Raw genomic sequence first — 23555 nt, 5'->3', positions numbered from 1 at the left:
TTGATACTTTGAGCAACGTACCTTACCGTTAGGATATGACGACACACAGTAAACCAAGTAAGCGAGCCTGACCACCATGTCTTTGTAACCAATTGTAACCTGTAAGCCCAAAGAGGACTGATCATGATGGGATAGACGGCAGAGTTTAAAACAATATTCCCTTATTTCTATGGAAGACGTTAACGATGCTATCCTTAGCTATCATTGGTATCTTCAACAAAAAATGCTGATCACTAAATGTGAGAATATCTTCTGCTACAACCTGCCAATAACTAAAGCATTCATGAAATAGAGAGTGGCTCATATTACCCACGAAACGCCAATCAGGATGTCTACATGTAGAACTAGACGTGAAATGATCACAAGAGTGAAACTTCACTTCTCGTAGGATGGAAGCCACCATAAAAATCTATCGCGGACACTGGTCAAGAGGTCTCAGAAACTACTAAAACATTTAACTGCCCTGACCAAATAAAAGACAAAGTCTCATGCTTTTAGTTCATTGTCGGATTCTTGTGAAAATGTTCTAGATATTTTTACCAATATTAATTAGTGATGCGGATAAAGTAAGTTTTATCATCACTGAACTCCCAAATTTGTTCTATGATGCTGCCAAAATATTCCACTATACTCTCGAAGTTAGGAAATATATTTCATATGTAAACCAGTCATTATTCGTTCTTTTAAAAATGGTATACTTTTATACTGTTCATATTTTTTGGTGTATTTATTTCGAAAATTTCTACACACACATACACACCTAGACATACATCCCCACCCCACCCCCCCAGCCACCCCCCCCCCACCCCACCCCTACACACACACACCTACACACACACCCACACACACACCTACACACACACCTACACACACACCTACACACACACACACCTACACACACACCTACACACACACACACACACACACACACACACACACACACACACACACACACACACACACACACACACACACACACACACACACACACACACACACACACCTACACACACACACACACACACCTACACACACACACACACACACACACACACACACACACACACACACACACACACACGTGTGTACATTGCTTCCGGGAAGAGATCCTTTCTCATTTCGCGAACACCTGGTGTCATTACTGATAATTAGTGATCCATTTCTATAATTTCCACAGCTATTTGCCCTTAACGCTCTTGGAATTTGTATCGGCAGAAAACCTAGTCTGGTTATTCTCTTGCATTGATACTTCATATAATTATGTGTATACTAAAAGTTTATTTAAAAAGAAATTATCCAAATCCTTTTTGGCAATGAAATATAATTACGGTGACGTTTAATCCGTGAGACGGGTCGAATTTGGGACTCTGATATTGGCAGGTTTGTTGTGAAGATAATCCCCAAATACATGTGAAGATAAACATGATTACCTTGTTGCCATAATGTCTCGTTGGACCACCATCACCAAATACCACTATCTTGTATTTTCTAGATGAGTTAAAATGTTCTTTCGTTGCTGTAATGTTGCAACTGTGAGTGAGACATAATGTGCATTTACGAAGCAAACAGAGTTGAGAGATCTGTTGAAACAAATACTTAAAGAAGTATTAATCAACACGTGTCTACACAAGGCTTCACATATGCCCTGAAATATTTAGCTTTGATAAGAGCTTTCAGAGTAGCGAAATGGCAAATTAGCATCATTTGTTTTGCAGTAACAACTGTACACAAGCGGCAAAATAGTTCTGTTGCTGCTAATGCTACTACTACCACCACTACTACTAATACGATTACTACTGTTTTTTAGGGGTAACACAATACAGCAAATATAACATCACAGGATATAATTGCAGACGCTGACCTACATGTATGTGACAATATTACCCATATGGTTCATTTAAAGTTCGAAAACGCTATTTACATGTACGCTTGTTTTACATGTCATGAACGCATCATCAATAATTAATTTCGCACAACTGAAAGTTTCAAAAACATATTCCCGAAAATACTGGAAAAAAATCATTCTTCCTGAAGTTTGAAATCGATTACATGCACATGCTGCATTTTTTTAGCAGAGATTTCGTATGAATATAGAAAGTTTTTTGTGACTTTTATTCACAATACACCTCTTGAAACAAAATCAAAATCACCACTTTCACATATGGCTGCAGATTTGGAACGGTCATCGTAAGTATACCAATAAGTTCATGGTACATTCAAATAAATCATGTAGCAATGCAGCTACAAATAGCTCTATGGTATGGAGTCGGATCAAAGTGGGGTTCACAGTTCAAGTCCGCATGGTTTAATTAACGGTGTGCAATTAGCCAATTGGGCGTCGTGCGTAGGCGCCACAGCAGCTTTCTGACTGGGTATATGGTGTAGGTATGTTCTGAAATTGTTTGAAATGACCACATGCTGTGACGCAAGAGAAAATGGATTGTTCCCACCGATCAGACTTGCCTATAAAAGACGAGAGTTCGCCTTTCACTCCAGCCACTTCTATTTTCTACAGACAAGCAAAACAACGTCCTCAGCAACACAGACATCATGAAGGTCCTCGTCATCCTCGCTCTTATGGCATTCGGTAAGCAGACTTTGGATTCTGTTGTTTGTTTTAAATACTATTTCATTTGCGTACCCTATTAATAGTGGTTAATATTTGGAAATATTTAGGTTGAAATGACTGTACTTTGCAAGTACCAACGATACCAAAAGGTGCATTGAGGCTTTATGGAGGATTTGAAAACGTTTTGAAATTGTTGTCAAATCCTGCTTCTTCTGAGAATTAACCTAAGATTGACTGTTCGTGCAGTTCTCCCTGTAATCCGATGAACTGTACCAACGTCCCGCAATTCATGTTTATGAAGTATATTTCCAAGCGCAATTCGTTCATAGTGACTAGGAGTTTCATACAAATAATTCTTCGGGACAGTGTGTCTGAAAGCTGTTCATTCTTTTAAACTTTGGATTAAATGCTCACATGCAAACTGCATTATTTTGAACCAACATTGAAATTAGTGTACGCTTGGGCGGGCATTGTAGTGAATAATTTTCTTTTCGAAAAGCATGTGTCGGGGTTCGATCATACCAAAAGACGTTAAAAGATGGTACTTGTTGTTACCCTGTCTGGCGCTCGGCATTAAGGGGCTAAAACAAGGACTGGTCGGCTCGGCGTCAGTATACTGTGTCCGAGTGGGGCATTCATGTTAAACTGTGGCATGGTATCTCAGTGTGCTAGCACCATAAATCGGCATCAGTCCGGACTAGTACAAGCAGCCACACAGACACACACAGACACACAGACACACACACACACACACACACACAGACACACACACAAAGACACACAGAAACACACACACACACAAACACACACACACACACACATGCATGCAGGTCGCTATATAAGTGCAATAATCTTGGACGCGACGTTAAACCCCATATCACCTCACCTCATCTCATGATTCAGGATTTCCTGTGATCAACGTCAGCCTATTTTACAAACGTGCAAGCGATTGTAAATTGTTAGGAACCTTGTGTCATGCATTGTGAAGATCAACTAGCAACTGTTCCTGGTGCGTGCGCAACAGCCGCAGACAACACATTCCACGTGCATCACTCACATAGTATAAAAGTACAAAAGAATGTCCAGTCAAAGTTTGAATTTATTTCACAACGTTACCTCAGTAAAAGAGTGCATAGGAAAGAAGAACTTTCAAACATTTTAGGGCTGATACAATCGTCTTCAAACGTCATGGTCTAACGTACATTCCTTACCGCCAACGACCAATCAGAATGCAGGATTCAAACATGCCATCGAAAAATAATATGCAGTCCAATAGCAGCCTTTTTTTCAACCTCCAGCTGCCTACCAGGTAACAGATGCTCGTATGAACGCCTTCGCCTGTTCCGGCACAGACTGCTTCAGCTACCTTGACGGTCCATTCTGCATCTCCAACGGCTCCGTCGTCTGTGACAACTGCATCCGGGACCGCATGCTTTGCGCGTAAGATATATAACTTCAAATTTCAGTGTGACTTAGTGACTGGTTTGATCACCAACTAATATAACTGTACCATCATAATATACACTAAATCCAACATTTCTCCTAATTTGTTTGTCTAAATTAATGAGAATGTGGTATTCTCTACTAGTGATATACCAGTAGTTCTGTAACTGAAGAATTCATATTCTGTAAAGTTGTTCTGTTCTGTAACTGTTGAAGTCAAGTAGTAGAACTTAATGAATTAGCTGTAATAGTATGGGGTATCTTTCCCCATTCATCCTATCCAAATTTGTCTTAGTCCATGAATCGAACAATGGCGGTCTCTCCCGTGGGTCCTGCGGTCTGTTCATCAACTGATATAACAAGTCGGCCTGTGCCTGCAGAATTCATGAAAACTAAGGTGCAGAAATAGAACGGGATAAGATATACTAAATCCCACATTTCTACAATTTTGTCCGCCCAATCCCCAATAGTCACAGTTCGTGAATCCATCTGTGGCAGTCTCTACCGGGGTTTGAGTAATGATTCGACACACATGTCTACCCGATTACATGCCATACATTATTCGTCTTAGATTCCGCGTAATTCAATAATGGTGGGAACACGGTTCCACTGCAAATAGATGTAGACTGCAATATACACACCAATGGTATTGCTGGAATATTTCCAAAAGCGGCGTCAATCAAACTCACTCACTCCAAAATTATACGCCCGATGATGTATCGTAATAATGACGAAACAATTTTTATGAAAGAGGGTTAAAATTGTTCAAATGGCCAAAATGCCAGAGTTATATTCAATATTGAAATACAAACTTGAGTATCGTGGTGAACCTTTATTTCTCGATTTCCCGTTTCAGTGACACCAGCCTCACCTCCTCCGACTGCAACCAGCCCTGCGATAAATAGGACTGATTATATGACGATATAGATAGTTGATGAATGTAAACTTGATGGCCTATTCACATCAATAAATATTGTGCAGCAACTTGGATTTTGTTCTCTTTCAATTAATTTCTGCATTCTCTGCAATAGTCGCGATTGGTTACTTTTGATCATGGTCACAATATGCAAAACCTAAGTGAAGGTTATTAAAACGGTTTATGTGGACATGCTGGACCTTTTCACATTTGACGCATCAGTGACGAATATATATGAAGTCTGATGCGATTCACTTTCATGCGATTCTTCACTGTGACTTGTCCCATTTGTTCCCGTTTTTGTTCAGGTGAACATGACTTACCTTTGCCTGTGGTTATGACGGGTACCACAGGTGGGAGCACAAACGCATACTTACGATATAGCCTGAAGTGTACAGTGGACTAAGTTAAGTTCTCATGATTATGGAAAGGGTTTTATGCTTTTACTTATATGAGAGTAATTGTAGTTGACATTTAAATATAAAAATAGCCGCCTTTTACGGCAAGTATGGGTTGCTGACGACCTATTCTACCCCGGAATCTTCACGGGTCGATGGGACATATCAATTGGCTTCAAACCCAGGTCTGTGATGGTAGGAGAAGCCCCTCAACAACTAAACTACCCCACCGTGCCTTTATCTTCACATACATGTCAAAATAAGCCAAGGTTACGACATTGGATATGGATCTAGTAGCGGCAATATTTATAGCTGGGGTATGTTTGGTATCTTGTCATGGAATGCAACATCCCAGGATGTGCTGGACGCTGCTACAGCATACACCACTACTCTTTAACTGATGTTTTGTTGTTTAACGCCACATTCAGCAATAGTCCAGCTACATGATGGTGGCCTGTTAATCATCAGGTCTGGACCCGAAAAACCAGTGATTGATACTTTGAGCAACGTCCCTTACCGTTAGGACATGATGACACACAGTAAACAAAGTAAGCGAGCCTGACCACCATGTCTTTGTAACCAATTGTAACCTGTAAGCCCAAAGAGGACTGATCATGATGGGATATACGGCAGAGTTTTAAAAAAATATTCCCTTATTTCTATGGAACACGTTAACGATGCTATCCTTAGCTATCATTGGTATCTTCAACAAAAAATGCTGATCACTAAATGTGAGAATATCTTCTGATACAACCTGTCAATAACTAATTGCATTCATGAAAAAGAGAGTGGCTCATATTACCCACGAAACGCCAATCAGGATGTCTACATGTAGAACTAGACGTGAAATGATCACAAGAGTGAAACTTCACTTCTCGTAGGATGGAAGCCACCATAAAAATCTATTGCGGACACTGGTCAAGAGTTCTCAGAAACTACTAAAACATTTAACTGCCCTGACCAAATAAAAAGACAAAGTCTCATGCTCTTAGTTCATTGTCGAATTCCTGTGAAAATGTTCTAGATATTTTTACCAATATTAATTAGTGATGCGGATAAAGTAAGTTTTATCATCACTGATTTCCCAAATTTGTGCTATGATGCTGCCAAAATATTCCACTATACTCTCAAAGTTAGGAAAAATATTTCATATGTCAACCAGTCATCATTCGTTCTTTTAAAATGGTGATACTTTTATACTGTTCATATTTTTATCTGTATTTATTTCGAAAATTTCTACACACACCTACACACCTAGACATACACACACCTACACACCTAGACACACACACACCTAGACACACACACCTACACACCTAGACATACACACACACACCTAGACACACACACACCTACACACCTAGAAACACACACACACACACACGTACACACCTAGACACACAACACACACCTACACAGCTAGACACACACACACCTACACACACAACACACACCTAGACACACACATACACACACCTACACACCTAGACACACACACACACACACACACACACACACACACCTACACACCTAGAAACACACACACACACACACGTACACACCTAGACACACAACACACACCTACACAGCTAGACACACACACACCTACACACACAACACACACCTAGACACACACACACACACACACACACACCCACACACTTACGAACGCACGCAAACACACACACATACACACACACACACACTTACGAACGCACGCACGCACGCACGCACGCACGCACACACACACACACACACACACACACACACACACACACACACACACACACGTGTGTACATTGCTTCCGGGAGGGAAGGCATGCTTTCCCATTTCGCGAACACCTGGTGTCATTACTGATAATTAGTGATCCATTTATATAATTTCCACAGCTTTTTGCCCTTAACGCTCAGTGGAATTTGTTTCGGCAGAAAACCTAGGCTGGTTTTTCTCTTGCATTGATACTTCATATAATTATGTGTATACTAAAAGTTTATTTAAAAAGAAATTATCCAAATCCTTTTTGGCAATGAAATGAAATTACGGTGACGTTTAATCCGTGAGATGGGTCGAATTTGGGACTCTGATATTGGCAGGTTTGTTGTAAAGATAATCCCCAAATACACGTGAAGATAAACATGATTACCTTGTTGCCATAATGTCTCGTTGGACCACCATATAACCAAATACCACTATCTTGTATTTTCTAAATGAGTTAAAATGTTCTTTCTCTGCTGTAATGTACCAACTGTGACTGAGACATAATGTGCATTTACGAAGCAAACAGAGTTGAGAGATCTGTTGAAACAATTACTTAAAGAAGTATTAATCAACACGTGTCTACACAAGGCTTCACATATGCCCTGAAATATTTAGCTTTGATAATAGCTTTCAGAGTAGCGAAATGGCAAATTAGCATCATTTGGTTTGCAATAAAAACTGTACACAAGCGGCAAAATAGTTCTGTTGCTGCTAATGCTACTACTACCACCACTACTTCTAACACGATTACTACTGTTTTTTAGAGGTAACACAATACAGCAAATATAACATCACAGGATATAATTGCAGACGCTGACCTACATGTATGTGACAATATTACCCATATGGTTCATTAAAAGTTCGAAAACGCTATTTACATGTACGCTTGTTTTACATGTCATGAACGCATCATCAATAAATTACTTTCGCACAACTGAAAGTTTCAAAAACATATTCCCGAAAATGCTGGAAAAAAATCATTCTTCCTGAAGTTTGAAATCGATTATATGCACATGCAGAGATTTCGTATGAATATAGAAAGTTTTTTGTGACTTTTATTCACAATACACCTCTTGAAACAAAATCAAAATCACCACTTTCACATATGGCTGCAGATTTGAGACGGTCATCGTAAGTATACCAATAAGTTCATGGTACATTCAAATAAATCATGTAGCAATGCAGCTACAAATAGCTCCATGGTATGGAGTCGGATCAAAGTGGGGTTCACAGTTCAAGTCCGCATGGTTTAATTAACGGTGTGCAATTAGCCAATTGGGCGTCGTGCGTAGGCGCCACAGAAGCTTTCTGACTGGGTATATGGTGTAGGTATGTTCCGAAATTGTTTGAAATGACCACATGCTGTGACGCAAGAGAAAATGGATTGTTCCCACCGATCAGACTTGCCTATAAAAGACGAGAGTTCGCCTTCCACTCCAGCCACTTCCATTTTCTACAGACAAGCAAAACAACGTCCTCAGCAACACAGACATCATGAAGGTCCTCGTCATCCTCGCTCTTATGGCATTCGGTAAGCAGACTTTGGATTCTGTTGTTTGTTTTAAATACTATTTCATTTGCGTACCCTATTAATAGTGGTTAATATTTGGAAATATTTAGGTTGAAATGACTGTACTTTGCAAGTACCAACGATACCAAAAGGTGCATTGAGGCTTTATGGAGGATTTGAAAACGTTTTGAAATTGTGGTCAAATCCTGCTTCTTCTGAGAATTAACCTAAGATTGACTGTTCGTGCAGTTCTCCCTGTAATCCGATGAACTGTACCAACGTCCCGCAATTCATGTTTATGAAGTATATTTCCAAGCGCAATTCGTTCATAGTGACTAGGAGTTTCATACAAATAATTCTTCGGGACAGTGTGTCTGAAAGCTGTTCATTCTTTTAAACTTTGGATTAAATGCTCACATGCAAACTGCATTATTTTGAACCAACATTGAAATTAGTGTACGCTTGGGCGGGCATTGTAGTGAATAATTTTCTTTTCGAAAAGCATGTCTCCGGGGTTCGATCATACCAAAAGACGTTAAAAGATTGTACTTGTTGTTACCCTGTCTGGCGCTCGGCATTAAGGGGCTAAAACAAGGACTGGTCGGCTCGGAGTCAGTATACTGTGTCTGAGTTGGGCATTCATGTTAAACTGTGGCATGGTATCTCAGTGTGCTAGCACCATAAATCGGCACCAGTCCGGACTAGTACAAGCAGCCACACACACACACACACACACACGCACACACGCACACACGCGCACACACACACACACACACACACACACACACACACACACACACACACACACACACACACACACACGCACACGCACACGCACACGCACACACACACACGCATGCAGGTCGCTATATAAGTGCAATAATCTTGGACGCGACGTTAAACCCCATATCACCTCACCTCACCTCATGATTCAAGATTTCCTGTGATCAACGTCAGCCTATTTTCCAAACGTGCAAGCGATTGTAAATTGTTAGGAACCTTGTGTCATGCATTGTGAAGATCAACTAGCAACTGTTCCTGGTGCGTGCGCAACAGCCGCAGACAACACATTCCACGTGCATCACTCACATAGTATAAAAGTACAAAAGAATGTCCAGTCAAAGTTTGAATTTATTTCACAACGTTACCTCAGTAAAAGAGTGCATAGGAAAGAAGAACTTTCAAACATTTTAGGGCTGATGCAATCGTCTTCAAACGTCATGGTCTAACGTACATTCCTTACCGCCAACGACCAATCAGAATGCAGCATCCAAACATGCCATCGAAAAATAATATAATAAGACTTTATCATCGTTGTCCAGTCCAATAGCAGCCTTTTTTCAACCTCCAGCTGCCTACCAGGTAACAGATGCTCGTATGAAAGACTTCGTCTGTTCCGGCAAAGCCTGCTTCAGCTACCTTGACGGTCCATTCTGCATCTCCAACGGCTCCGTCGTCTGTGACAACTGCATCCGGGACGGCATGCTTTGCGCGTAAGATATATAACTTCAAATTTCAGTGTGACTTAGTGACTGGTTTGATCACCAACTAATATAACTGTACCATCATAATATACACTAAATCCAACATTTCTCCTAATTCGTTTGTCTAAATTAATGAGAATGTGGTATTCTCTACTAGTAATATACCAGTAGTTCTGTAACTGAAGAATTCATATTCTGTAAAGTTGTTCTGTTCTGTAACTGTTGAAGTCAAGTAGTAGAACTTAATGAATTAGCTGTAATAGTATGGGGTATCTTTCCCAATTCATCCTATCCAAATTTGTCTTAGTCCATGAATCGAACAATGGCGGTCTCTCCCGTGGGTCCTGCGGTCTGTTCATCAACTGATATAACAAGTCGGCCTGTGCCTGCAGAATTCATGAAAACTTAGGAGCAGAAATAGTACGGGATAAGATATACTAAATCCCACATTTCTACCATTTTGTCCGCCCAATCCCCAATAGTCACAGTTCGTGAATCCATCTGTGGCAGTCTCTACCGGGGTTTGAGTAATGATTCGACACACATGTCTACCCGATTACATGCCATACATTATTCGTCCTAGATTCCGCGTAATTCAATGATGGTGGGAACACGGTTCCACTGCAAATAGATGTAGACTGCAATATACACCCCAATGGTATTGCTGGAATATTTCCAAAAGCGGCGTCAATCAAACTCACTCACTCCAAACTTATACGCCTGATGATGTATCGTAATAATGACTAAACAATTTTTATGAAAGAGGGTTAAAATTGTTCAAATGGCCAAAATGCCAGAGTTATATTCAATATTGAAATACAAACTTGAGTATCGTGGTGAACCTTTATTTCTCGATTTCCCGTTTCAGTGACAGCAGCCTCACCTCCTCCTACTGCATCCAGCCCTGCGATAAATAGGACTGACTGATTATATGACGATATAGATAGTTGATGAATGTAAACTTGATGGCCTATTCACATCAATAAATATTGTGCAGCAACTTGGATTTTGTTCTCTTTCAATTAATTTCTGCATTCTCTGCAATAGTCGCGATTGGTTACTTTGGATCATGGTCACAATATGCAAAACCTAAGTGAAGGTTTTTAAAACGGTTTATGTGGACATGCTGGACCTTTTCACATTTGACGCATCAGTGACGAATATTTATGAAGTCTGATGCGATTCACTTTCATGCGATTCTTCACTGTGACTTGTCCCATTTGTTCCCGTTTTTGTTCAGGTGAACATGACTTACCTTTGCCTGTGGCTGTGACGGGTGCCACAGGTGGGGCCACAAACGCATACTTACGATATAGCCTGAAGTGTACAGTGGACTAAGTTAAGTTCTCATGATTATGGAAAGGGTTTTGTTGCTTTTAATTATTTGAGAGTAATTGTAGTTGACATTTAAATATAAAAATAGGGACTCTCATGATATGCCCTTTCTTCGAGTCGACCCTGGACCTCTTTGGCAAACTCTTAACACGACCAGCGCAAGGTGATAAGATGTGCCATGCTGGTTCCCATCGTACAAGCAAACCTTTATTGGTGTATGCCTTCAGTTTGAAATCCTGCTCGGTTTTGATTACATCATGAAATGCTGTCAACCATGTAGTGTTCTTTGTTTATGTTGCTTACTAATATATATTTTGAAAAGTGTAGTGGAAGGCACTATTGGAGTATGCCTCAATCTTATTGAGACGCATAGTAGACATCAAGATTGTATATCCTATAATTATAAAAGTGAGATGGGACATAATATTTTGTTTGTGTGTTGTTTAACGCCGCACTCAGCAATATTCCAGCTATATGACGGCGGTCTGTTAAATAATCGAGACTGGACCAGACAATCCAGTGATTGACATCATGAGCATCGATCCACGCTGTTGGGATCGATGACATGTATCAACCAAGTCAGCGAGCCTGACCACCCGATCCCGTTAGTCGCCTTTTACGACAAGCATAGTCGCCTTTTACGGCAAGTATGGGTTGCTGAAGACCTATTCTACCCCGGAATCTTCACGGGTCGATGGGACATATTAATTGGCTTCAAACCCAGGTCTGTGAAGGGAGGAGAAGCCCCTCAACAACTAAACTACCCCACCGTGCCTTTACCTTTTCATACATGTAACAACAAGCCAAGGTTACGACATTGGATATGGATCTAGTAGCGGCAATATAGCTGGGGTATGTTTGGTATCTTGTCATGGAATGCAACATCCCAGGATGTGCTGGACGCTGCTACAGCATACACCACTACTCTTTATCTGATGTTTTGTTGTTCAACGCCACATTCAGCAATAGTCCAGCTACATGATGGTGGCCTGTTAATAATCAGGTCTGGACCAGAAAAACCAGTGATTGATACTTTGAGCAACGTCCCTTACCGTTAGGATATGACGACACACAGTAAACCAAGTCAGCGAGCCTGACCACCATGTCTTTGTAACCAATTGTAACCTGTAAGCCCAAAGAGGACTGATCATGATGGGATAGACGGCAGAGTTTAAAAAAATATTCCCTTATTTCTATGGAACACGTTAACGATGCTATCCTTAGCTATCATTGGTATCTTCAACAAAAAATGCTGATCACTAAATGTGAGAATATCTTCTGATACAACCTGCCAATAACTAATTGCATTCATGAAATAGAGAGTGGCTCATATTACCCACGAAAGGCCAATCAGGATGTCTACATGTAGAACTAGACGTGAAATGATCAGAAGAGTGAAACTTCACTTCTCGTAGGATGGAAGCCACCATAAAAATCTATCGCGGACACTGGTCAAGAGTTCTCAGAAACTACTAAAACAACTAACTGCCCTGACCAAATAAAAAGACAAAGTCTCATGCTTTTAGTTCATTGTCGAATTCCTGTGAAAATGTTCTAGATATTTTTACCAATATTAATTAGTGATGCGGATAAAGTAAGTTTTATCATCACTGATCTCCCAAATTTGTGCTATGATGCTGCCAAAATATTCCACTATACTCTCAAGGTTAGGAAAAATATTTCATATGTCAACCAGTCATCATTCGTTCTTTTAAAATGGTGATACTTTTATATTGTTCATATTATATTTCTACACACACATACACGCCTAGACATACACCCACACCAACACACACATCCACACCCACACCCACTCACACACGCACACACCACACACACACCTACAAACCTAGAGACACCTACCCTCCTAGACACACATACTCCTACACACCTAGACACACACACACACCTAGACACACACACACCTACACACCTAAACACACACTAACAGATACCTAGACACACACACACACACACCTACACACACACACACACACCTAGACACACACACACAGAACATACACACCTAGACACACACACCTACACACACACCTAGACACACCCACACCCACCCCTAGACACACACACACACCTAGACACATACACACCTACACACCTAGACACACACACACCTACACACCTAAACACACACTAACAGATACCTAGACACACACACACACACACACACCTACACACACACACACACCTAGACACACACACACAGAACATACACACCTAGACACACACACCTACACACACACACACACACACACACACCTAGACACACCCACACCCACCCCTAGACACACACACACACCTAGACACATACACACCTACACACCTAGATACGCACACACCTAAACACACCTAAACACACGTAAACACACACACACACACACACACACACACACACACACACACACACACACACACACACACACACACACACACACACACACACACACACACACACACACACACACGTGTGTACATTGCTTCCGGGAGGAGATGTTTTCCCATTTCGCGAACACCTGGTGTCATTACTGATAATTAGTGATCCATTTATATAATTTCCACAGCTATTTGCCCTTAACGCTCTTGGAATTTGTTTCGGCAGAAAACCTAGGCTGGTTATTCTCTTGCATTGATTCTTCATATAATTATGTGTATACTATTTCAAAAGAAATTTTCCAAATCCTTTTTGGCAATGAGATATTATTACAGTGACGTTTAATCCGTGAGACGGGTCGAATTTGGGACTCTGATATTGGCAGGTTTGTTGTGAAGATAATCCCCAAATACATGTGAAGATAAACATGATTACCTTGTTGCCATAATGTCTCGTTGGACCATCATCACCAAATACCACTATCTTGTATTTTCTAGATGAGTTGTAATGTACCAACTGTGACTGAGACATAATGTGCATGTACGAAGCAAACAGAGTTGAGAGATCTGTTGAAACAAATACTTAAAGAAGTAGTAATCAACACGTGTCTACACAAGGCTTCACATATGCCCTGAAATATTTAGCTTTGATAAGAGCTTTCAGAGTAGCGAAATGGCAAATTAGCATCATTTGGTTTGCAGTAAAAACTGTACACAAGCGGCAAAATAGTTCTGTTGCTGCTGCTGCTGCTGCTGCTGCTGCTGCTGCTGCTGCTGCTACTACTACTACCACTACTTCTAACACGATTACTACTGTTTTTTAGAGGTAACGCAATACAGCAAATATAACATCACAGGATATGATTGCAGACGCTGACCTACATGTATGTGACAATATTACCCATATGGTTCATTAAAAGTTCGAAAACGCTATTTACATGTACGCTTGTTTTACATGTCATGAACGCATCATCAATAAATTACTTTCGCACAACTAAAAGGTTTAAAAACATATTCCCGAAAATGCTGGAAAAAATCATTCTTCCTGAAGTTTGAAATCGATTACATGCACATGCTGCATGTTTTAACAGAGATTTCGTATGAATATAGAAAGTTTTTTGTGACTTTTATTCACAATACACCTCTTGAAACAAAATCAAAATCACCACTTTCACATATGGCTGCAGATTTGGGACGGTCATCGTAAGTATACCAATAAGTTCATGGTATATTGAAACAAATCATGTAGCAATGCAGCTACAAATAGCTCCATGGTATGGAGTCGGGTCTAAGTGGGGTTCACAGTTCAAGTCCGCATGGTTTAATTAACGGTGTGCAATTAGCCAATAGGTTGTTGTGCGCAGGCGCCACAGCAGCTTTCTGACTGGGTATATGGTGTAGGTATGTTCTGAAATTATTTGAAATTACTACATGCTGTGACGCAAGAGAAAATGGATTGTTCCCACCGATCAGACTTGCCTATAAAAGACGAGAGTTCGCCTTCCACTCCAGCCACTTCCATTTTCTACAGACAAGCAAAACAACGTCCTCAGCAACACAGACATCATGAAGGTCCTCGTCATCTTCGCTCTTATGGCATTCGGTAAGCAGTCTTTGGATTCTGTTGTTTGTTTTAAATACTATTTCATATGCGTTCCCCTTTTAATATTGGTTAATATTTGGAAATATTTAGGTTGAAATTACTGTACTTTGCAAGTAACAACGATACCAAAAGGTGCATTGAGCCTTTATGGAGGATTTGAAAACGTTTTGAAATTGTGGTCAAATCCTGCTTCTTCTAAGAATTAACCAAAGATTGGCTGTTCGTGCAGTTCTCCCTGTAATCCGATGAACTGTACCAACGTCCCGCAATTCATGTTTATGAAGTATATTTCCAAGCGCAATTCGTTCACAGTGACTAGGAGTTTCATACAAATAATTCTTCGGGACAGTGTGTCTGAAAGCTGTTCATTCTTTTAAACTTTGGATTAAATGCTCACATGCAAACTGCATTATTTTGAACCAACATTGAAATTAGTGTACGCTTGGACGGGCATTGTAGTGAATAATTTTCTTTTCGAAAAGCATGTGTCCGAGATTCCATCATACCAAAAGACGTTAAAAGATGGTACTTGTTGTTTCCCTGTCTTGCGCTCGGCATTAAAGGGCTAAAACAAGGACTGGTCGGCTCGGAGTCAGTATACTGTGTCCGAGTGGGGCATTCATGTTAAACTGTGGCATGGTATCTCAGTGTGCTAGCACCATAAATCGGCATCAGTCCGGACTAGTACAAGCAGCCACACACACACATGCATGCAGGTCGCTATTTAAGTGCAATAATCTTGGACGCGACGTTAAACCCCATATCACCTCACCTCACCTCATGATTCAAGATTTCCTGTGATCACCGTCAGCCTATTTTCCAAACGTGCAAGCGATTGTAAATTGTAAGGAACCTTGTGTCATGCATTGTGAAGATCAACTAGCAACTGTTCCTGATGCATGTGCAACAGCCGCAGACAACACATTCCACGTGCGTCACTCACATAGTATAAAAGTACAAAAGAATGTCCAGTCAAAGTTTGAATTTATTTCACAACGTTACCTCAGTAAAAGAGTGTTTAGGAAAGAAGAACTTTCAAACATTGTAGGGCTGATGCAATCGTCTTCAAACGTCATGGTCTAACGTACATTCCTTACCGCCAACGACCTATCAGAATGCAGGATTCAAACATGCCATCGAAAAATAATATATACTTTGCACACAGTTAGTTGATGGGCAAAACCCTTTTCTCGCCCATGGGCGAAATATTTCAATATCGCTATAAAATAGTTTAATTAATTTAAAATGAGTTAAATTTTGTGTCATGATACTAGAATAAATACATTTAATGTATTTGCGAAATATAAACATGAGATTTAAGTAAAGGAACATATTTTCGCCCATGGGCCAAGCCTTTTTCTCGCCCATGGGCGAAATATTTCAATATCGCTATAAAATCGTTGAATTAAGTTAAAATGAGTTCAAATTTTGTGTCATGATACTTGAATAAATACATTTAAATGTATTTGCGAAACAAAAACATGAGTTTTGAGTAAAGGAACGTATTCTCGCCCATGGGCCAAACCTTTTTCTCGCCCATGGGCGAAATATTTCAATATCGCTATAAAATCGTTGAATTAAGTTAAAATGAGTTAAATTTTGTGTCATGATACTTGAATAAATACATTTAAATGTATTTGCGAAACAAAAACATGAGTTTTGAGTAAAGGAACGTATTCTCGCCCATGGGCCAAACCTTTTTCTCGCCCATGGGCGAAATATTTCAATATCGCTATAAAATCGTTGAATTAAGTTATATAGAATGGGCCTACCCATGGGCCAGACTTCGCCCATGGGCCTGCCCATGGGCGACATAGTCTAAATATTGAGTTTTGAACAAAAAAATTTTCATTTTTTCTTCCTTGGTATGTTCCCATGAAAACAGCATCTTTAATTTTGTAAATACCTTTAACCGAGACTGGGCAAAGACCGTAGAGTTTCTGGACTTTTGGGTTTCCAGAATTAAAATGGGACGTGTTATAATAAGACTTTATCATCGTTGTAAGTGCAGTCCAATAGCAGACTTTTTTTCAACCTCCAGCTGCCTACCAGGTAACAGATGCTCGTGTGAGCGCCTTCTTCTGTTCCACCACAGACTGCTTCAGCTACCTTGACGGTCCATTCTGCATCTCCAACGGCTCCGTCGTCTGTGACAACTGCATCCGGGACCGCATGCTTTGCGCGTAAGATATATAACTTCAAACTTCAGTGTGACTTAGTGACTGGTTTGATCACCAACTCATATAACTGTAACATTATAATATACACTAAATCCAACATTTCTCCTAATTCGTTTGTCTCAATTAATGAGAATGTGGTATTCTCTACTAGTGATATACCAGTAGTTCTGTAACTGAAGAATTCATGTTCTGTAAAGTTGTTCTGTTCTGTAACTGTTGAATTCAAATAGTAGAACATAATGGATTAGCAGTAATAGTATGGGGTACCTTTCCCAATTCACCATATCCAAATTTGTCTCAGTCCATGAATCGAACTATGGCAGTCTCTCCCGCCGTGGGTCCTGCGGTCTGTTCATCAACTGATATAACAAGTCGGCCTGTGCCTGCAGAATTCATGAAAACTAAGGAGCAGAAATAGTACGGGATAAGATACACTAAATCCCACATTTCTACCATTTTGTCCGCCCAATCCCCAATAGTCACAGTTCGTGAATCCATCTGTGGCAGTCTCTACCGGGATTTGAGTAATGATTCGACACAAATGTCTGCCCGATTACATGCCATACATTATTCGTCCTAGATTCCGCGTAATTCAATGATGGTGGGAACACGGTTCCACTGCAAATAGATGTAGACTGCAATATACACCCCAATGGTATTGCTGGAATATTTCCAAAAGCGGCGTCAATCAAACTCACTCACTCCAAACTTACAATGTATACGCCTGATGATATATTGTAATAATGACGAAAGAATATTTACGAAAGAGGGGTTAAATTGTTCAAATGACCAAAATGCCAGAGCTAATTCAATATTGAAATACAAACTTGAGTATCGTGGTGAACCTTTATTTCTCGATTTCCCGTTTCAGTGACAGCAGCCTCACCTCCGACGACTGCAGCCAGCCCTGCGATAAATAGGACTGACTGATTATATGACGATATAGATAGTTGATGAATGTAAACTTGATGGCCTATTCACATCAATAAATATTGTGCAGCAACTTGGATTTTGTTCTCTTTTAATTAATTTCTGCATTCTCTGCAATAGTCGCGATTGGTTACTTTTGATCATGTTCCCAATATTCAAAACCTAAGTGAAAGTTATTAAAACGGTTTATGTGGACATGCTGGACCTTTTCAAATTTGACGCATCAGTGACGAATATTTATGAAGTCTGATGCGATTCACTTTCATGCGATTCTTCACTGTGACTTGTCCCATTTGTTCCCGTTTTTGTTCAGGTGAACATGACTTACCTTTGCCTGTGGTTGTGACGGGTGCCACAGGTGGGGCCACAAACGCATACTTACGATATAGCCTGAAGTGTACAGTGGACTAAGTTAAGTTCTCCTGATTAGGGAAAGGGTTTTGTTGCTTTTAATTATTTGAGAGTAATATTGTGCATGTAGTGTACATCCCAGTATTCTTGGAGCTGGCAGTTGGAAATCCAATATCATGGCCATGGGGAGGTGTTGACATTCATACAAGATTTCATTTCCGCTAACAACTTATGCATTTTCAATGATGGATCAAGTACATATCCACATCCTGCTACTAACACCTATTCCGCTGTTGATTTTTCACCAATCTATTTAATGAATTTACATGGTCGGTTCACAAAGACTTGTCTGGAGGCGATCATTTTCAATCCTAACAGCAAATAATCCATCTGATGTTCCACCCAAATCATTAGATGGCGCAAGTACCTTAAAATTATGAATAAAAAAGAATATTCCAAGTTATATCAGAAACCAATATATATATATATATATATATATATATATATATATATATATATATATATATATATATATATATATATATATATATATATATTCTCTGGAAATGTATACCAAGGCAACCTTCTAAAAAGATGAGTTGTGAAAGCCAGCAAATTATTCAGTTTCAGTTTGATATAAGTTTCCTAATTTTTTTATTGTGTGACTGCAAAAGTAATAATCCATTTATATACTTTAGCAGTACCTCAGCGGTGCACTTTTCTTATTATTTTGACTCAAATTCCCACCGTTATCATTGTGTGAGTTAGTTGAAAATGCGCTTGAAAGGTTACAGCAGCGTCCGATCATGTACGTGCTGTAAACAAAAGCGACAAAACCCTTTCCAAAAGCTTAGTCGACCGTACGATTCCGACCACATCAAGAGCATGTGCTTATAAATTACTATCAAATAGTGACGCTAATAAATCTAGTAAACGATCCGCGAAATCGCGCATGCATAGAACGAAAAAAAATGGACAAGGCATTTAAACAATCCGCATGCAAAGAACGGTTGAATTCAGCACTTCAGTCAAACTCAGGTCTGTAACCAAATACGCGAAAGCTGACCAATCATATCTGAGAAATAGAGCAGCCGGTAGACACTATTGCTTGATTGACAATGTCAATCAAGAAAAGGGAGGAGATTGATCGCATCGTTCTCTCGCCGTACATTCTGATGTCAAATAACGACGTTAGAAAGCGTACAAAAGAGTCATTGTTTCGTCCAATGACCATGTTTGCATGGTATTCATCATGTTATGGGGAATGGTGTTAGAACATTTGTCATAAGTGTAACATTACACCACTAACCGATAAACCATTGACATATTTTGAATATTGATGGATTAATATGGTAACAGCTCCCTCTGCAGAGAAGCTAGTCCTGCACCATGACCGTGGAATATATTTATTTTATGAAAAAATAATAATCTAGAAAAAGCAAAAAGCAAGTCTAGCCATCTCAAGCTAGCTCTATTCCACAGCATAGGGAATTTTTTTTATTTGTAGAGTCAAGAAGGATATTGTGTAATATAAGATTTCAGAGACTAAATGTTAGTCTACACGTGCCCAAGAAAACAAATTAACAATCTTTATGCATCTAACAAACAAAATCTGTTGAATCGGTGCACATGTGATAGACAACAATGTTACACTAATGACAACAAAAACAAATGTGATGCAAGTCAAGTTTACAAATTCCTTTCAACTGATCTGTGCTTGGACATGCATATAATTTGAAAATGCATGCCTTAAATAGACTTTAACACAAGGTGATTCGCGAGGTACAATGAAAACATCATTAATGAGCCAAATGAATTATATAATTATTAAATTGTTCGAAACATTACATTTATCAGAATGAAATGCCACATCAAAGTGATGCCACAGTCCCCCGACAACACAAATTACTGTATTTGGAATTATTTGAACAATTTTAATATGATTAAATTACTTGAAAGGTGATTCAGTCTTCTTTCATCTTCCCGAGGCAAGAGAGTTAACTGACTTTGAAAGTCCAGTTTCCACCCTTGCCGAACTAGGCTGGAATTCCTGGGCTCGATCGTAGCGCCACCAGTGGCTATAACGAGTTATGTCCTTTCTATGCCTCTCCTATTGACCAATCAGATTCAACCTCTCGTATCACTTGCATTTGTTTCAAACAAAACGGTGGCGCCCAGTCAAGACGATCTGATCGATAATCAAGATCTATTTTGTGTTAAACGAGTCTTACATCGCGAAGTGCATCAAATCACGTGAGCACCTTGATTAAAAACATGAAAAGATTTAGAAAATATCTGTTGACAACGAGTTAGCGGTGCACATGCTTTGCAAATCCTGCAGTCGACCGAAATCTGCATGACACTCTACGAACCGGATTTCGATTTCGGTGCGCGATTTTGATTGGACTATGCATAGACTCGTTAGTCCAGCCAAAATATAACTCCATAATACCAGCCTAGTTCGGCAAGGGTGGAAACTGGACTTTTATAGTCAGTTAACTCACTTGCCTCGGGAAAACTCTGAGGGTGAGCATTTCCAACACAAAAACAAGAAACCATCATGACACTCGTCTCTTACACTGGATCCCCGCTGTTCAGGGACGAAGTGGTGGTAATCAAATTTAATGGAAGGCTATTCAGCAGTGTGAGGAGGGTGAAAAACTACCTGAGATCAACAATGGGTCAACGCCGCCTGAACAATTCGATGGCACTGCACTTCTACCGAGACCAAACAGACAGGTTGAACTTGATCTTTGTGGCAAACATATTTACCACCGGACAGGAACACAGGATGTCTGTGTTTGGAAGATTCCGAGACAATGGAACATACGCTACTGAATTATTTTTCTGCCGGTATTAAATTAGTGAAATCTAGTTAATTTTCTAGAATACTGATAATGCCAAATGAGCACAGCACCTGGATCGTCAGAAGAAAAGAGCACAACAAGCATCTGAGTGGTATATCCGATCCTGATGTGTACGGTGAGTAAGTGGCATTGTTGAGCTTGATTTGGCGGGTGCCCTCGGGTGGGAGGACGACCCGATCCTGGCCCTGTACACCTCGATTGATACCATGCTTCGTTACTTCACAATGACTACGTCACCAGGTTTCAAAATGAGTAGGTTTCAGTCTCAAATTCGCATATAAATTACACAAATACGAAGTATTATTGAGCTGTTCGCAAACTCACGTCCATGTGGATAAAGGGCACGTCACTCTGTATCTTTTATTCCGCTTATTCAGCGAAGGTAGAAAAACAAAATAAATCAAGGATACGTGGCAGCGTGTTTCGTATATAGGTCACATAAAACAAACAAGAATGACGAGCTTCCTCGCTTTTTTGTGCTGACACTGTGATGCGACCTGCATGTGTGTGTGTGTATGTGTGCGTGCGTGTGCGTGTGTGTGTGCATGCGTGCGTGTGCGTGCGTGCGTGCGTGTGACTGCATGTACTGGTCTGGACTGATGCCGATTTATAGTGCTTGTCCACTGAGATACCAGGCCGCAGTTTAACATGAATACCCCACTCAGACACAGTATACTGACTCAAAGCCGACCTGTCCTTGTTTTTTCCCCTTAATGCCGAGCGCCTGACAGGGTAATAACAAGTACCATCTTTTGGTTTGACGCGGTCGGGGAGCGAACCCCGGACCTTCCGCTCTCCGGGTGGACGCTCTACCACTTGACCACGGAAACGGTCTAATACTAGGAGCAGTGACGGCATTAAACACACTTCTACTTCAAAATCACTTTTGAAAAACCAAAAATTCAATTAAACTCCAATTATCCAGATACATATTTCGTAATTGTCATCTACCACTTTATGAACGTATGATTTTTCTTTTCACAGATGTCTCTATGACCTTAAGTGACTGCTCCGAAACATGCAATTACATGGTTTGACAGACCGCAGACCGCTCATGAATGTAAAAGTACAAGCTGGACGTTTCATTCTCCTGAGACCCGTGAAGATCCGGGGTATAACACCCCACGGAGATGTAGGATGTAGGATGTAGGATGTATACCAATAGTAGTCATTTTATGTCATTATTCCCGGTAGAATAGGTCCCGTGAAGATCCGGGGTATAACACCCCACGGAGATGTAGGATGTAGGATGAAGGATGTAGGAAGTAGGATGTAGGATGTAGGATGTATACCAATAGTAGTCATTTTATGTCATTATTCCCGGTAGAATAGGTCTTCTCCTGAGACCCGTGAAGATCCGGGGTATAACACCCCACGGAGATGTAGGATGTAGGATGTAGGATGTAGGATGTATACCAATAGTTGTCATTTTATGTCACTATTCCCGGTAGAATAGGACTTCGGCAACCCTTACTTGCCGTAAAAGGCGACTATGCTTGTCGTAAGAGGCGACTAACGGCATGGGGTGGTCGGGCTCGATGACTTGGTTGGTGCATGTCACCGTATCCCAATTGCGTGGATCGATGCTCATGATGTACATCACTGGATTATCTGGTCCAGACTCTATTATTTACAGACCGCCGTCATATAGATGAAATATTGCCGTGTTAAGTGCGGCGTTAAACCAATAAATAAACAAACATCATGCACCTGAATAAATCATGTTCATGTTTGTGTTGTTTTTATTCCTGTAACGTATAGCGTTTTGATATTACAAGCACGTAATGTCAATCACATTTGTCAGATTTTATTTTCATGAATT

The 23555-nt window shown here is 40.2% G+C and overlaps 3 protein-coding genes across 3 annotated transcripts; all 3 read left to right on the top strand.

The window, feature by feature from the left end:
* Positions 1-2439: 2439 nt before the first annotated feature.
* Positions 2440-4996, top strand: LOC125372845. Its single transcript, XM_048383514.1, has 3 exons — positions 2440-2587; positions 3868-4009; positions 4869-4996. Exons 1-3 carry the CDS (start codon positions 2551-2553, stop codon positions 4915-4917), a joined length of 228 nt encoding a protein of 75 aa, XP_048239471.1. The 5' UTR covers positions 2440-2550; the 3' UTR covers positions 4918-4996.
* A 3465-nt stretch (positions 4997-8461) lies between these two features.
* LOC124139033 lies at positions 8462-11079 on the top strand. Its single transcript, XM_046506009.1, has 3 exons — positions 8462-8616; positions 9947-10088; positions 10948-11079. The coding sequence occupies exons 1-3, from the start codon at positions 8580-8582 to the stop codon at positions 10994-10996; spliced, it is 228 nt and encodes a 75-aa protein (XP_046361965.1). The 5' UTR covers positions 8462-8579; the 3' UTR covers positions 10997-11079.
* Positions 11080-15251: 4172 nt separating this feature from the next.
* On the top strand, positions 15252-18588 carry LOC124139034. The gene is made up of 3 exons (XM_046506011.1): positions 15252-15405; positions 17447-17588; positions 18457-18588. The coding sequence occupies exons 1-3, from the start codon at positions 15369-15371 to the stop codon at positions 18503-18505; spliced, it is 228 nt and encodes a 75-aa protein (XP_046361967.1). The 5' UTR covers positions 15252-15368; the 3' UTR covers positions 18506-18588.
* The last annotated feature ends 4967 nt before the right edge of the window (positions 18589-23555 follow it).

Source organism: Haliotis rufescens, unplaced genomic scaffold (assembly GCF_023055435.1).
Source record: "Haliotis rufescens isolate VD_foot unplaced genomic scaffold, xgHalRufe1.0.p SCAF_49, whole genome shotgun sequence".
In the NCBI taxonomy this organism is placed as follows: Eukaryota; Metazoa; Mollusca; class Gastropoda; order Lepetellida; family Haliotidae; genus Haliotis; species Haliotis rufescens.
Note: the sequence above shows the minus strand (reverse complement) of the source record. Positions and strands in the feature narration are given on the sequence as shown.

Bases quoted from the DNA above. Each gene is read 5' to 3' on its own strand.
- LOC125372845 (XM_048383514.1), top strand. From the start codon at position 2,551: ATGAAGGTCCTCGTCATCCTCGCTCTTATGGCATTCG. The intron at 2,588-3,867 runs GTAAGCAGACTT...TTCAACCTCCAG, and splicing joins CCTCGCTCTTATGGCATTCG to CTGCCTACCAGGTAACAGAT. The intron at 4,010-4,868 runs GTAAGATATATA...TTCCCGTTTCAG, and splicing joins CGGGACCGCATGCTTTGCGC to TGACACCAGCCTCACCTCCT.
- LOC124139033 (XM_046506009.1), top strand. From the start codon at position 8,580: ATGAAGGTCCTCGTCATCCTCGCTCTTATGGCATTCG. The intron at 8,617-9,946 runs GTAAGCAGACTT...TTCAACCTCCAG, and splicing joins CCTCGCTCTTATGGCATTCG to CTGCCTACCAGGTAACAGAT. The intron at 10,089-10,947 runs GTAAGATATATA...TTCCCGTTTCAG, and splicing joins CGGGACGGCATGCTTTGCGC to TGACAGCAGCCTCACCTCCT.
- LOC124139034 (XM_046506011.1), top strand. From the start codon at position 15,369: ATGAAGGTCCTCGTCATCTTCGCTCTTATGGCATTCG. The intron at 15,406-17,446 runs GTAAGCAGTCTT...TTCAACCTCCAG, and splicing joins CTTCGCTCTTATGGCATTCG to CTGCCTACCAGGTAACAGAT. The intron at 17,589-18,456 runs GTAAGATATATA...TTCCCGTTTCAG, and splicing joins CGGGACCGCATGCTTTGCGC to TGACAGCAGCCTCACCTCCG.